This window comes from Ambystoma mexicanum, chromosome 4q (assembly GCF_040938575.1).
Source record: "Ambystoma mexicanum isolate Mex_15411 chromosome 4q, UKY_AmexF1_1, whole genome shotgun sequence".
NCBI classification, from domain to species: domain Eukaryota; kingdom Metazoa; phylum Chordata; class Amphibia; order Caudata; family Ambystomatidae; genus Ambystoma; species Ambystoma mexicanum.
Genome location: NC_090928.1, coordinates 311,066,763 through 311,083,671, shown reverse-complemented (window position 1 = coordinate 311,083,671; position 16,909 = coordinate 311,066,763). Strand labels below are relative to the sequence as shown.

At 43.8% G+C, this 16,909-nt stretch overlaps 1 protein-coding gene across 1 annotated transcript in view; it reads right to left on the bottom strand.

The window, feature by feature from the left end:
- Nucleotides 1–526: 526 nt before the first annotated feature.
- The window catches only part of MEMO1 (mediator of cell motility 1), a 577,616-nt gene continuing 561,233 nt past the window's right edge, over nt 527–16,909 (bottom strand). The window contains exon 9 of the mRNA XM_069607894.1: nt 527–1,208. Coding sequence (XP_069463995.1) covers nt 1,077–1,208 — 132 coding nt within the window. The 3' untranslated portion in view covers nt 527–1,076. The remainder of the gene's footprint in view (nt 1,209–16,909) is intronic.

Here is a 16,909-nt window from a genome sequence, read left to right as displayed (position 1 = left end):
TCTGCAAAACCTTCACATGCATTAGCTACCTTCAAAGATTTTTCTAGCAAATATGAGTGGTAATACATGTGTAAGCTGCTTATGGATGTGAATGTATTTTTAATGCAGAGTTTTTTCTTTCCACCTTATACGACAACAGTTCGAGGAAACCCTCAACAGGCGTGATTTGGCCAGGAAGTGGATGGAAATTCTTATAGGCATTAGATGGCGATGAGAATTTGCTGTGTTAATAGCTAAAGGCCATCTGTAGGATGTCGGTCCATCCTTGTAGGACACCTCCCAACTACCCATACTGTTCCTTACTAGGTGTTGCTAAATCTCCCTCTGTGGACCGAAATAAAAAGGATCATGTAGCTTTGAAAATCATTTCTACAAATTAGATTTTCCCCAAATTTACCCACCTTTTAAATAATTATACTCAGTTGACTTATTTCCATTAAAGATATCCATACATTTCACTGTTAAAAGTATTAAAACTTGAGGCAGGACAAACCGAACACAGAAATAAAATAGCATGAAGCAAATATGGTTTGCGTAGCCCTTTATTAGCAACTAAAATAGAAGGAATCTGCTGTACAACACAAGGTATTAACTAACAATACTGGGATTTGCATGAATTCTAATACAGGATAACATATGCAAGTTTATTTTATTTTTAAAAAGTCCACAATTTCATCCCATTTCCAACTTACAAAATTTCCTTGCAAGCCAAGGATGCGTCACAGATCTGGAGGGCACACATGTGGGATACAAAATATTCCTCAGAATTACTGTGTATATGTAGTTCGCACCAGGCTCGTACATACCCTTTTTATTTAGCAAACACTGTGTGCCAGTCTTCCTCCTGTTCCTCTACATAAAAAAGCATTATCCTTCAATGGAGTCAAACATAAGGAAGGACTACACACTAAAAAAAAGTTCCATCAGTTTGAGGTTTCAATATACCCAAGAGCCGGCAACAGTTTCTTTGATTAAACGTTAGGCAGTGACCTAACAGAGAAAAGGTTGCTGTGTGGGAGGGTGGTTGGGAGGGTGGGTGTTTGTGCATGAGTGCACAGAGTCCCTGAGAGTTTGGTTCAGTGAACCATAAGTGCCCCGGCAGCATAACTCACTGAACTGTCCTGCCAGTTTCGACACTGGCTTGATTGGGCATAATTCAAAAACGAAAAGCTCATATTCATTCCACTCTTCTGGAGCTCTGTAATGGCCTAGGAAAAAGAAAAGAAAAAAAATGTTTTAAGAGCATGCAAGCATACTTTTAAGTAAAACAATTCAACTATAATTGAAACCGAAACCCTCATAGATTGCAGTACAACTTATATTTCTGTTTAATTTCTCATACAACACATACATGATTTGATGCTAGGCAATCAAAGTCTAAGAGTGGAGAACATTTACATAGGATACCAGAGAGGCTCAAGGAAATTAAAGGGAAGGAGAACATAGAAATTTGAAAATAGGAAAGAAAAGAAGTTCTGCATCCATTAGTAATCAGTACCAGTGGGGAGTGATCAGTGAAAGAAGAACAGTTAAACAAGGCAGTATTTCTCAGCCTCATTAAGACCAGGATAAGCTGCAATATTAGGTCTTCAGTATTTTTCAGAATTCTAACATGGATGCTCGGTGCATATTTTAGGTTTTGGCCCTTTTTGGACCAAATGTGGGGAAGCATTTGCTACGCAGTGGTGTTAATGGGATGCGGGGGGTGGAGGGAATGGTAGTGAGAAAGAGAATGGGAATACCTGATTGACATGACAACCAGTACCGCTGGTGGCATGAAATGAAAAACAAACAATGATCATTTCAGTGACCTTTCAGTCTTTTACACTAATGTGGCAGGGGTTTGCATTCATTTGGCCAATCCCGAGTTGTCTTTAAGGTTGGGTGCTTTCATTCTGTTTGGGTGGGTAGTAGGCCTTCCTTGGTTCCTGCTCAGTCCCTTATGTGCCTCTGGCTGATCTACATGCAGCACAGTTCTGCAGGGCAGTGAAGCCTTGCTACCTAGGACTTGCCCTCAAACCTCCTCCCACAGTCTTGCCACACCTGCCCATTTTGTGCCCACAACTGTAATGCCCCCACAGCTCCGACTAAAGTGCTCTTGATAGGAACCCTCTCTGCTCAACCTGTCCAAATAAACTTTATAAACAAGAAAAAGTCTTCCCAGGTTGTAATCCTGACCCTCAGACCACACGTGTTTTGGGTCTCATTCTAAAGTAATGTAAGCTTACTTGAGAAGCAGGCAATTCCAAATTGCCTTAGAAAGAACCAAACGCACACAAAAATACAAGAATTGAGAGGGTCGTGATGAAGACATATGGCAGTGTTTTGTTTCTCCAGTACCTAGACAGCAGGTAGAGCTATTCTTCTGTGGGGTTAGTGAGGTATTCTGCTGTATTCTCCAACACCACCCCACGCCTCCGCCCTACGCCACATCACCAGCCTCCCACACCCTTACATCATCCCTTAAACCCACACCACCACTCCATACTACACCATACCCACAATCCCACTCCTAAATGAAAAATGCAATAAGCAACTGAAAAAGCCAAAATTACTGGCTTTGCCAATGCTGGCACATTTGTATTAATTTAAGATCAGGGTGTTATTTCAAACAGACTTACAAAATTGGAATTAACAGACAGTGGAGGCAGTCCTAGGGTAAGGTGCCTTTACTCAAGAGAATTGTTTGAGTGAATGACAAATACCAGGTGGTGAAGGGGTAGGAGCGGCAATGTATATCAGGGACAGAGACTGGAGGACATCATATTTTTACCACTGAAAGCCTGAGACTAGTATTTGCACATTTACAAATTACACAGAATGGTCCTGACAACAGAATGCAGGAGAGTGGGTAAGGTGGTTAGTTTGGACAGAAGGGTGGAATGGTTTGCGGTGCGTTCCCATCATCACTAGCAAGTGGAGTTTATGCCATGTTATGAAGAGTTTCATTCAAAATATAGCTTTGATGTCCTGGGAGTTAGTGGGAAGAGCATTTCATTGGAGTGGGGCAAGTAGGGAAAAGTAGCAGAAGTGCGGGGAGGCACAGTGGGGGTAGGCAGCCGATAGGTCGAGAAAAGAAAGGGAGCGGGGTGCTCAAGAGGCAGAATAGGCAAGAAGGTAATAGGGTGGCAAAATCATGGAGGTATTTATAGATTAGAAGGAATTTAACAAGCAATTTTGCATGGCGAGACATCCAGCATTGTGACGGCAGGTAGTGGTGGTAGAGGATCTGGGTAGGTTGAAATGTGTTTATGTTACAAAGTTGAGGACTTTGTTGAGGGGAGCAAAGATGTAGAGGGTGTGGTAGGTCAGAATGGGGAGATGGACACAGAGGAATGATTTCTGTTAATTTTATTACCTCAAAATAAAAAGGACTAATATGACCCTAAAGTAAAAAGCCCAAGCCCTACTCTATAACAGAAGCAAGTATAAGGGTGGTTGTGTGGATGTCTATAAATAAACAAAGTCCTCAAAGCGGAATCCTATTCTAACCCAGCTTCTTTCTCTACTTCTCAAAGGGAAATAAAACAACAGACACACTTTTGGAAGCTACACATTGAAAGGGGTGGCTGCTGGCTTTTGATACCAACCCTATGTCTCTTTACCACAGGTCCTTGCCTAAGTTTACAGTTCCAGACAGGCCTCCTTGCTTCTCTTGTGAATCTAGGTTACTCTCAGTCTTTCTCCATTTGGGGAGTCTTTTGTCTTTCTTGCTCCCCAGTATGGGGTCGTCTCAGCCTCTTCCCCACACTGGGGCTCCACTCCTTCCCATTCTGGTGTTCTTTCCACCTTTCCCCACTCTGTGGTGTTCCTCCTTCACACTACCCACTCTGGGGTTTCTTCTTTATTTGCCCACTCTGGGGCTCACCTCTTCCTCACTCCCCACTCTCGGGCTTGCCGCCTTCTCTCTTTCCACTCTGAGGTTTCTCTATTCTCTCCCACCTCTGGGGTTTGCTTCTTCCTCTCTCCCCACTCTGGGCAACTTCGTTCTCTCCCCATTCCAGGGTTTGCCTCTGCTCTTTCCCCATTCTGGGGCATCTTCATTCTCTCCCCATTCCAGGGGTTGCCTCTTCTCTTTCCCCACTCTGGGGCTCTTCTCTTTCTTTCCCGCCTGCTACTGTTCCACTGGAGCCACTGCAGACCTACTTGCATTGAGCGGTGCTCCTCTGGAGGGGTGTGAAGTCTGCCGGGGCTTCCCTTTGCCGACACAGAGCCATATGCACGACTCATCACCCAGACTCTGGCAACTCTCTCCCACTCGCTCAGAGCAGGGACCCATCAGCAGCTTCTCAACGGGGCTTTGCCTCAGCTCCCCATTCTCATGGTTGCTCTGGGCTGTTCCGGCTGCTTGTAAGCTGTGCCTTGCTGCATTCTCCAAGTGTGCACAGTGGGATAAGACGTTGGGTCTGGCGTTCTCTCTCTCCGATAGGCCACCCCTCCTGTGGGAGCGTCAGTGCAGTTGAACTTGGTTCCTTCCATGATGCTCCCCAAAGGGGCCGGTTTACTAGTCTCTTAGCTATCTTGCAGGGAGATTGGTTATAGCTTGGGTTAGAAGCCGAGTCAGCCAATATTAAAGGGTTTATGCGATTATCACACACGCCAGCCACTACATACCCCATAAAAGTGTTAGTGTCTGCGGGGAGCTGGGGTGGTGACATACTCCTCTCTGAGGTTTTCCTATCCCGTAAGGGGGCGACACCTGCAGAGAGATCCTGCTTACTATGTACCCTAGGGGGTATTAAGTGTAGCGGGCTCACCTCCGTACGCCCAAAGGGATTGGCTCCCCCTTGGAGAGAGGTGACAATCTTCTTGGATTCGCCATAAGGTGTAGGCCTAGAGGTAGGCTTGCACAGTAGCCCAGTTTGCTGAGCACAAGAGTAGAGATACAAGCTTTAGTTTAGTAGTGTGGAAAGTGTGGGTAGGTTTTCCTAATGTTGGAGGTTGAGTCTGGTTACAGAGGCCCTGATCAACTGGAAGAGATTCAGGATGACAAAAGGAATGCCAAGGTTACGAACCATGGGAGAGGTCAGATGGGAGACTGGGTTGCTGCTGGAGGCTGGGAGAAGGAGGACTTTCATCCTTGAGGAATTTAGTATGAGGCAGCATAAAGCCATTCAGTGGCTGCTAGACAGCTCGTTATGCATTCAGAGATTGCAGGGGCGAAGGTGAGAAAGGAGATGATGATGATCCAATTATCAGCAAGGAGGTGATTGTTAAAAGACAAAGGCGGAAATGGGTTTGTGGATGGAGGTGTAGTATAGGGATAACAGAAGAAGGCCCAATACTGATCCTGAAGAAACACCCCATTGATTTGGATTTTGGAGGGGCTGTGCTGGAGTCACATGAAATGGAGAAGGAGCAGTCAGAGAGAGAGGAGGACATCCAGTCGAATACAGCGGGTGGAAAGTCCATTCCACAAAGTAGGAGCAGTAATAGAGAGTCTTCCATCACCCCACCTCCAAGGATCTCCAGTGTGTGAAATGAACTAGAGGAAAGCTATCAATTTTAACTGTTAACCCTAAGTGGACAGAAAAAAACGGTACGTGCATTTACTATAATGAAGTGTGAGCATGAGCAAAACCCAAAACAACTTTCCAATAAATTAGCATTAGAACATGAAAAGTCTACAAAAATAAAAAAATAAAAAAGAAAGAATGAAAGAAAAAGAAAATACACCAGTATTTAAAATTAAAAAAAGCCTGAACGGCCTGTGAAGCATCACACTACAGGAATATCTTATTTTGTGGGAAAACAATACTGACATAAAATATTTATCGGAGATAAGGAACAACCTAAAGCAAATAGATATTTTACTGGGCACAGAAGGGATTTGAAAAACATTAAAGGAGGGAAAAAAATCGTAGTCCATGATGTTTTATGTGAAAGAAGAAAATGGAGAACGACACTTATACGTACTTCCCATTTTCAATTTAAATATGGAAGGGGACCTCCTTTTCCTCACAGCCTTTAAACCAAAACCGCCTTGCCCATTACAGTGCCACTGTTTTCTAACAAATACACGTCCAATGTGTCTTCCCCCAAACTCTTGATTTTTTTTTATTTTCAAATCTATGAAATAAGTCTCAACTATAAACTGCACTGAGTTAAGTGAATACTTCCATACCTAGAATTGGGTACCACAGATGGTTGGCAGAGAACACTGCTTTGGATTTTGCAGTCCAATGCAATTACCATGGTAACTTGGGCAATGTTTTTCTGATTAACTGACAATTGACGAGCCATACATAAAACACAGCTATAGATCAGCATGCAAAGGCTTGGGAAAACTATGTTTTTTGTACTCTCCTTTGAAATGTCTGAATAGCGTGGATACTAAAATCATGACTTAAATTAGCAATGTGAAACTAGCACGTCAGAACAAGCCCCTTTTTCCGCTTCTGTGAAAAAAACAGTGTGCCCTGCGGCGAATCAGAAGAAGGACTCGGACTATAATGGGTCTAGATGTAAATTGGTGTATACAAATAATAAGAAAAATGCCTAACTGGCCCTATCACTATGAGGGAAGTACCCTGCCGTATAAAATAAAAACTAATGGTGCTCGTCGTAGTCCATAAATAAAGAGTCATGAATCCTAATTAATGGTCTGCGGCCCCATCGCTTTAGAAAACCTAACTAAAAGTAGTTAGAGGGGCTCCGCGACCTACTTGTGTACTTTTAGGAACTTTGGGTTTCACCCCAAGTTACCGAGTGTAATCCAGATGAGGCCCAACAAGGCAAAAATGCACGTCTGGTGCAGCTGGTACTCTTGTTGAGAGGGGAATTGCCTAGCATTTTGGTGCTGGACAGCCTAAGTGGGTGGGACCAGACCGATATGCACATGGTATTTCTCTTCTGTGAAAAGTACAGCAAGCTAAAACGTGGTTGTAGACCATGCCGAGCAGGCACCTACTCATAGAACAGGTTATTTGGCAGTATTCGTTCTATGTAGGGGGTATCCCAGACCTTCATGTGTATTAAAAGGAAAAGGTAGCTTGCAGAATAGCCTCGTAAATGGCTTCCGCCTGGCCCAGCTCTTGGAGGATTTATCAGTTTCAGAGTTCTTTAAAATGTCTTTATACAGTGCACAGTCTTCATATGTGGCTTGTCGGGTTAAATTACAGATGCCCTCTTGATAGTTTTCTTGTCCGCTCTGGGAGAAAGACAAATTCTTCTTTCCACTTGTTTTTAGCTGTTTACAACTTGTTAAAATCCTCTGCGATCACTTCAGCTTTTCACCAGTAGTTAAATTCCTCCAGGATCACTTTGCATATACTTTTCTGTACCCCACCGTTGTGGCACTGGGACACCCCCAAAGTCCTGTGGCTTCTTGGTAGGGTTATTGATTCTCAGCCAAATTACTCTCGTATAATTGTCTGCTTCCCCAGACTTGGTACGAAACACACACATCCCTTCCACTCCCTGGTTCACAGGACATGTGTCCATCCAATTCTCTTCGATTCTTATAGTGTGTATGGCTTCCCCAGCCTTCATATATAGTGTTAGTCTTTCTTTCACTCTGATTTACTTTGGTCGTATGCACGCTTCACTCCTTCAACTCCTTCAAATGTTCACATTCTTGGCGACTTCTCCATCCTTGATATGCAATATTCACATCTCTCTCATTCGGTTTTACCTGGGTCTTGTACCCATTCTGGTCTCTCAGCTTCTCGTTCCATCAACGGCTTTAGCCGTGTTTGACCCCACAGTTTTGCCCCCGTTTGCTTCTCTTCTCGCACATACCGGCACTCGTCGTGTGGAGCTCAGGGATTAGGACTCCTTTTTTCATCCTGGTCTCGGCTTCTGTTGCTGGGTGCCGGGCCCACCACTGTTATCTAGCGGCCGCACCAAGAGGGAAGATGTTTGCTTCCCGTCTGTGCTTCGTTCCTGAGACTCTTGCTTGGGCAGTGTACCTGTCTAGTAGTCTTCGGCTAGAGGATCTTGCTCATGTTATATCACCGCTGGTCCCTTGGCTTTGCGTAGCTGCACCCCAACAAGACGTGACCACAGAGGTTTGCCACTGCTTACTGTGAATTCTCCTCCCTTTGCAGGCGTCACATATACAGTGTAGGTCTCTTGCCATTCAAAAAAGGTTGTGTCCTCCTTCCTTGAAGGCAGTGTTTAGATGAAACTGCATTACCTGAAGCCAACAGGGTGGGAGGAGGATCACTGGCATTTGCAGTTAAAATCTGAGAACAAACAGTTCTTTCAAGTCCCATGTAGGCGGACAACGTAGTCTGTTCAGGGAGGTCCTCATTGGACTGGGAGTCCTTGATCCCGAGAGGGGAGTAACTCCCAGTCAGGTCACACCTGCCCAGACCCTTAGGGAGGGTATTGCTGAGCGGACTCACCTCCCTAGCCTCACAGGGGGTGGCGCCCCTCTGGGGAGAAGGGATGAATTGTTCAGATTTGTCACAACCCACACAGCGAAGGTCACTGTTGGCACGAACTTGCCTAATGTCCAAAAGAGGGGCAAACAGGTCACAAAACTGGATGGGTACTGCGGGTCATTAAAAACAACCTTATTGATATGCATATATGCAGGCCTCCATTCTGTCATTATAATGTGAAGGGGCTACTAAGTGTCTGTTCCCCTTAAAACCTCTTTAAGGTAGTAAAGAGAACACTAGATAAGGAAAAGCAAGTCTAAATGAGCTTAATTTTATTTCATAGTATATCAGACTAAAATCAAAATCCTGAACACTGATCAAAACTATCACCTTCTGCAGGTGTCTAAATTTCCATATGGCTCTTGTGAATATACAGAACAGTAAAGACCCCTCAATTCACTTCCTAAAGAAAAGTACAAAAAAGAGCTTTGATCCTCCCAGAGGTAATTTGTCATCAACAGGCAGTGTTTTGAGAGGAATGGTGCACACCACCACCGCCCTCCATGCACCTCTATTTAGTTTGTGTCACACTCAGATGGCACTTCAGAAGACTGAAACAGCAATTTGGCAAGCAAGGTTTCCACCCTGAATAGAACAGACATGGCCACAGAGCCAATGAAGATTGAGTCTGCAGGAACCAACAATGTAAAGTGGCAAGGAGACATCAAACAGATGAAGTTTTGGGGGCATGTGAAATCTCACTCCCGGTAACCGCAACAATTCTAAAGTGGGACTTCTCAACCATTTCCGCACCCTGTAGAAAACACCTATTGGTTGTCTTACAGTGAAATCTGCCGGTCAACTCATTGCCAATAAAACTCCCCCAGTGTCTATAAACAGGCTGACTCCCGTTGAAAGGCTTTCCATTTGCAGTAAAGCCATACAATACCATTGAAAGAAGAAACTATCTGAACTTTGATATGCCCTCACACAGCTAAAGGGAGAAGGCCCTCAGACCTTTAAAATTAACACGTTAGATGCCCTTAACCAGGGAGTGCTGCCCCTGCTGGGAAGTTTGCATCACCATAGGTGCAGCAGCTGACTTATGGAAAGGCTGCGATGTAACTGCTCAGACAAGAAGGGAGAGACAATTAGCCCTTTGCTCTCCAGCTACTCAACCCAACTTTCAGCAATAGGTTAGACGAAGGGGTCATGAAGCGGCCAAAACAACAATTACTAATACTAAGCCTCAAGGCATGTTACATTCTGGAAGTGTTGAAAAGCCATGAAGCAGTCTACAGGAAGCATGTTGTGCTGTATAAATATTTTTTGAAGCAACACCCAGCGACTCGCCTTTAATCTAAAATATATTACGTACTACAATGAACTGTATACTTCTCACCTCAATGATTAATGGGCTTTCAGTCCTGACCTTTACACCCAACACGTTTTTCTTCATACTTGTTTCGTATGCTGGTTCCACATCAATACACTGGAACATTCTATACAAAGGTAAAATAGAAAAAGCAAATTGCGAGCCAGGCATGCATGCATGGCCAAATGTTATGCCCCCTATGTGCCTACCGATAATGCCCCAATTCAATCTCTTTCAGTTTGAAAATATTGAAGGGCAGCGATCTGTGGATTGGTTAGCCTAATGGAAGGAATAATATGAATGATCAGTAAGTCACTACAGTGAATAACTTGTTTTAATGGTACACAGAGACCCTACTCAGCAGAGTGGAACACATTGTTAGCATGAGACTTCTGATGGGGGAAATGCGACTACTATTGTGTCCATTATAGCTACATGTATTCTTTAAAAGGTTTTGAACATAAGGATTTGGTATTGGGGCGACTATCTATCAAATAGTATTACAAAAGGAATGCAGCGTTAACGAAAGTGGCAGCATTACAGTTGACATCCAAATGGACAATATGTTATTTGTTGGTGTGCAATCAGTATACCCATCATGTCTGCCACCAGATGCGTTTGCTGTATTTATCTACAGCAGCAGATTGTTAAGCCAGAAACTAAAACATGCATCATTTGATTTGAATGCATGCCTGTTATTGAAATGAATTCAATGAAATACATTTAAAATGACAAAAAACACTTGTGTCCTCACTAGTACTTATTTAGAGTCCAAAACAGCAGTTCTTGTTAGCTGACCCTCAGAAGTATTAGTATGTTGTCTCTTTGTAGCTTCCTCAGAAATTGTTCACGCATAAGTGTGAGAACCACTAAAAGTAAGTTAACTAAGCAAACCTGATTACATCATAAACAATGCAAGGAATGCAAATCGAACTTATTTCCAAGAATCTGTTTGCACTTCCTTTTTAGTCCCGGATTTTTTTCAGCATACGAGTCAAAATCTGTATTTTTGAGAGCAGTTGCAGGATAAAGGCCAAATAACAATAAAATCAGTATTTTCGTATTTTAGCTGTCCAAACTCCTGGCATTGCTCCTTGCATACAGCTCACAAACTGCAGACATGAACAAAACAACTACTATAAAAGGCTCCTTTAATATATAAGAAAGGTTTTATGGAATAGAAGTTAACATTAAGTACTTGTTGTCATCAAACTCCAGCAAGTGTACAGAAGCTTCTCTAGTGTGCTCTTTGACAATCTGCCCAACAAGCATTTTTACAAATAAAAGTGACAGTCTTATTAGAATAAGCTATATTTGTTTTGGAAACTTTGGTGTGCTTTTCTCAAGGAGAGACGGGGGCCCCAAAATTTCGAAAATCCAGATATACTTGAATGGGAAAGACGTGTCTGTTGGAACTACAGTCCGAACCAATGGACGGATTTTCAGCAAACTTGTGCAAACAGCGGTGGCAAGATCCCGAAAATGTTTTTGCAAATTCTGGGTCAATCCCGACAGCTGATGTTTTCAAAATTTTCAAAAAGTAGGTATAAAAATGTGGGATAACTCGGTCCGGTGACTCTCTTCCCGATTCAGTGTCCACGGATGCCTCTTAACAAATAAGGAAGCTGGGTAACGTTTGCAGACATTGCGTAAATGTGCTCATTGGTCAATTGAGATATCTGATGTACGTCAAAGTTTTTAACAGAAGCAATGTTGCATTCGCGATCTGCACCCATAACAAGCCCAGTGGTTTTTTTTTCTCCAAAAATGCAAAAATGGAGGCACAAAAAAGAATGGTGGTGCCGGAGGCAGACTATGTCCGGGCTATGGTGGGGCCTGAAACGTAGGCGAATCCCATCCCCCGGGGATTGTGGCCACAAGCCATGGACAGTAGCACACAGTATCATTATGGAGGTATAGTAGCCACTGGGCCAGGCTGCAGGCCATGCCCAATATCAACTTTTGGTTGATTCGTTGGGCATGCACCTTTGATGGCCTGTGTATTAGTCTAATCTGTGCATGGAGGTGGCAGAGGGTATGGGTTGCCATGCTTACCAGAACTGGTGAATTTCTTAGTTTTTTTGATTTTGTGCTGCAAACATAACATCCCTTTAACAAAGATTAGATTTTTCACTGAATTTCAAAGGTTTTTATTAAAGCAACTTAAACCTGACGTCCCTTTAACTAAGTTTTATTTATATCAGAACCTTTTTATATATATCTTCCTGTGGTTTCTATCTGCTTAGAATCAAATGCACTGCATAGGCCACCATCTAATGGTTTGGTCAGACTATAAGATCTTGTTTTTCAATTGTGAAAAAAGTGCATCAACAGGGGAGTTCCTGTCACACTATCCCTATTCTATGTGTACAGGGTCCGATGATCCTTCAATCTGTTGTCACTAATGCATGATTGTTTTTCTGACAACGCATGTATGTACTGAGAGAGTGTTGCTATGCTTAGTACTGTCCCTCTAGTTCGAAGTGTGGAGGCATGGCGGGCTCATGTGATTCCAAACAGATAAAAGCCACAGAAAGACTATACTTGGTAAGTAATGTTTGTATTCTGAAGCTTGTTAATCTGCTAAAATTCACATGCTTTGCACAGACTAGCAAGCAGTAGCAGAAGGAGGTGGTAATCTGAGGGTACAGTAGCAACTAAATGTTTAAGGACAGCTTACCCCAGCTCTTGCGTGTGTATCTACACAGTAGTGTTGTGTGAACGTGTGAGCAGAGCATCATGTTGCAGCCTTATAAAGGTTTTTCAATTGAATATTTGCAATAAACCCTAGCAATGCACCTGTGTTACAAGTGGAGTTAGCTTTTGGGTGTAACTGAGAGTGTCTTATGTGCCAAAGTGTAACAAACCGGTCTGGACTTCACTTGCGATTGTATTTTTGAGGACTGGATCACCTTCTTTTCCTGTTGCAAAGACGACAAAGATTTAGCTAGGCTTTCGAATTTCGTTTTGTTTTGCTGAGGTAGAACACTGCAGTCTTCTAACATCTAAGATGTGAACTGCTTTCTCGCTCCTACTTTGTGGGTTGTAGAAAAAAGCAGGAAATTCAATTGATTCACATAGAATTTTGAAATATACTCTGGTGAAAAATGTGGGTGTTGTCTTAGTAGCACCTTATGTTTATGAAACGTGACAAATTGTTCTGTCACAGGGAGGGCCCGTAATTAATTATTCTCCAAATGGACGTTACGGCTATCAGGAATGCGACCTAAGACAGATCTTTAAGTGATGCTTTATGCTTCACCTCAAAAGAAGACTATATGAGTCCCTGTAAAACTGTGTTTAGATCCCACTCAGACACAGGGTGATTGAGTGGTGGGTAGAAGTGCTTGACCCCATCCATAAAAGCCTTAACAGGCACCTTCCATTAGGACATCTTCAGGCTCATGTTCATCAGAGCCGTAACGTTAATGAAAGGAGGAAAAAGTGTTGCATAAGGCTTTTTACTCCTTCCATTAAGATCACAGCTCATTTTTAAGCATTTGTATAGCGGAGAGGCGGGGCAGAACGCAACTTGTGTTTCTGCCAACTTCCTTCTTCTACGTCACACAAAAGCTTCCGGATTTTACGCGGGCATGGATTTTCATGCTGCCGTAAATGCTCGTGATCCATTGTACATGCTGCCTTCCATGCTTGCATAGCAGGAGGGTATTAAGTTATAATTAAACCCTGACCTTGCATGTTGGGCAGGGTTGAACTGCAATTGTGAACACTGCTTTCCTAAGCAGTATTCATAATTGAAATGAAAACCTGCCCAAGTAATTGTGAGCATCGCTTGCCATGCGAGCATGACAAGCGGCGCTCACAATGAAAAGTAAATTCTGCCTGTGTACGCGTTTGCTCACTTTGCACGGCAGAGTGCTAAAAAAAAGGGCAAAAGGCGTCGTAGACAATGCTTTTTGCCCTACACATTTGCACTCTGCCTTGCAAATGACAAACATTTGACGGCGGTGAGCTTTTTATGTTGCAGTGCAAACGTAACTGCTCCCCGCAGCGGAATTATTCAAATGATTAAATGGAGCTCCCTTGTGTTGTAACTTAATGTATGCTGCCAGCAATGCAATGTGCACCTTAAGGGAATTGCAGACCAAGCCCGGGTTAAGTAAGTATAGCAGATAAGTTATGATATCTGCTGGGACACACCAGTGAGATTAATGTTTGTTTTGAAATACCATACGACAAATCAATTATATTAATTATAGTAGTAGCGGCACCATCTAGTATTTGATCTTAAAGGATATCCTTTAAGATATCCATGCATCTTTTGGGAAGTTGCAAATGTCCAAAAGCTATGACTTCAGGAGTCACGCTGCCAAATTTGCGAGAGTTACTTGACCCTACAACTAATGAATTGGCTTGAGTTTTAATTGGCAGTTGGGTCCCAATCTTCAGCTTCTTTGGAAAAAAATGTCGCCACAGGCCGCTGTGCGTCAATGGCGTTGACTTCATGTCCCTTGAGTGCCTCCGTCTAGAGGATGATGTAATTGAAGGTATATATAGCACGCACAGCAACCTTTGGCTTCAGTTCTGTTTTTTCTTACAGTAGAAATGCCCGTATAACCACAGGAATGACTGTACTCAGCCTTGAAGGAACGAAAGCTGTAATAGCATGGGAAATTCTACTGTGTGGTAAATTGGGAGGGCGATGAGGAATATGTGGGAGGAATATCCAGTCGAAAGAACGTTACCTAGGGTAAGTAACTTGTTCTTCGAATTGATTGTGTCCTCCCACTTATTCCTCATCTTTGATAGACTCTCAAAGCAGTGTTGGATTTGGTGGAAGGAGTACGAAATTCAGTTTCTTATCTGTTTTCATGAACTAAATGCAGGATTGCTTTTCCAAAGCTCCCATCCTGACCGAGGCAAGACTATACGCAGTACTGTTTTGTGAACCGTAGACCACGTTGCTGCCTCGCAAATACTTTATCGGTACACCCCTTTGTAGGGCTGAAGAGGTAGCCATGCCCCTGGTGGAATGGGATCTTAAACCTTCAGGAGGATCCTTGTCTGCCAGTCTGTAGCACTCCAAAAATAGCCAAAATTATCCACCTGGATATGGTCCGTTTTGTAACAGCCTGACCCAGTTTGTGGCCTGCATATCCAATGAAAAGCTGATCATCAATGCAAAGTTTTGACAGCCTAGATATATAAAAGCGCAAAACTCTGTGAGGGTCCAACCTGTTTGATATCTCCTTGTCCTTGCCAGGATGAGGTGGGGGATAGAAACAAGGTAAAACTATTTTCTGTCCTATGTGAAAGGTAGAAATGATCTTGGGTAAGAATGAAGGCTTAACCCTCAGAATAACTCAATCCTTATGGAAAATAGTAAAGGGTGGCTTGGATGAAAGTGCTTGCAACTCACTCACTTTACGGACTGAAGCTAGGGATACCAAGAGAAAGGTTTTAAAGGTTAACAACCTTAAAAGGACAGGAGTGTAAAGGTTCAAAGGGTGCACACATAAGAAATTATAATACCAGATTAAGGCCCGAAGTTGGAACCTGGAAAGGAGATGGGGGGAGGGGGAGAGCACATTGGTGAGCCCCTTTCGAAATTGTCTCACTAGTGGAATTTTGCAATATGAACATTCCTATGACGAGCGCTTAAAGATGGACAGCGCCGCCAAATAGCCTTTAATAGTACCAATTTGGAGCCACAGATTGGCTAAAGATAGTAGAAAAGATAAAACATCTGGTGTTTTGCACAGAAAAGGATCTACATTCTTGTCTTTGCACCAGTTGCCAAAACGGTACTAGGCCTTTGCTGCTGGCCTTCTGGCCGAAAGCAAAATCTACATTACGTCATCCGGGAGGTCCCAATCCTTGTATCTCAGCCTTTCAGAAACCAAGCGTGAAGATTAAATGTCTTAACCTCTGGATGGAGAACCTGACCCTCTCACGAGAGAAGGTCCTCTCTTTGTGGAAGATGCATTGGAGGACAGATGGACATATCCAGAAGGTCCATGTACCACGTCCTCCTGGCCCAATCCGGGGAAATTAGGATTATGTGTTTCCCGAATGTACTCAACCTCCTGATTACTTGACGAATGACGGGGACTGGAGGAAACGCATACAAGACTGGAAATTCCCAGTTCATTTTGCACTACCTGTAGACACCGGTCGCAAACAGATCCACTTGAGAAGTTCCCCAAAGGGTGAAGATCTCTTGAAGGACTTCCTGAGCTAGTTCCCACTCGTGGGAGAATGTGCTCTGCCTGCTCAGAGGGTCCGCCGCTGTGTTCTTCTCTCTGGCTAGGTGAACTGCTGATGGGGATATTACTTCTTGAATTGCCCAGAACCAGAGCTGCATTGCTTCTCTGCACAGTCGTAGTGACACTACACCACCTCTCTCCATGAGGTAGTACATGGCCAATGTATTGTCTGTCATTATCAGGACATTCTTTCCCCGTACAGAGGGCAGGAAGACCTTCACTGCTAGTCTGATTGCCCTCAGCTCCAAAAAGATTGATATGTGGTTTGGACTCCGATGTATACCAACGACCGCTGACTGTCTTATTGTTGTTGTGGGCTCCCCACCCCGTGAGTGAGGTGCCAGTCACTACTGTTATCTCCGACCATGGTTGCCAAAAAGGTTCTCCCTTCCGAATGTTGTGCTCGCAGGTCCACCACAGAAGATCCTGGCAACCTGCTTGGAACCTGAAGTAGGTCCAACATCTTTCCTAAGAACTGGGACCATCGAGTTCTGAGAGCCCATTTAAAGGATCTCATTCTCAGGCGGGCTCTGGCACCAGAGAAGTGCAGGATGCCATGAGGCCGAACAACCTCAGAAAATTGATGGCCGGGAGACGTTGGGCACTCTGAAATTTGGTGACCAGCTGTAGAATGTCTTCAGCCCTCACCTTGGGTGGCAAGCTCTTTCCCCGAGGATGTATCCAGTACAGCTCCGATGAACTGGAACTTTTGAGAAGGGGTCATATGGGACTTCTTGTAATTGAGAGAGAAACCCAGTCTGTGAAGAGAGTGGCAGGTGACGTTGACATGAGCCACAAGGGACCTTTCTTTGGCCTCTTTGACCAGCCATTCCCCTCGCTCTTCCAACGGAGTAGTAGCGAAAAGATCTACGCCTCCAAGGCTGTCCACTAGGGCAAAAGGGCTGAGGCTGCATAATAGTGGCACCTAAATAAGGTGAGACCCGTCAGAGGGCATATTGAGGAGTCTGGATTGCACATCC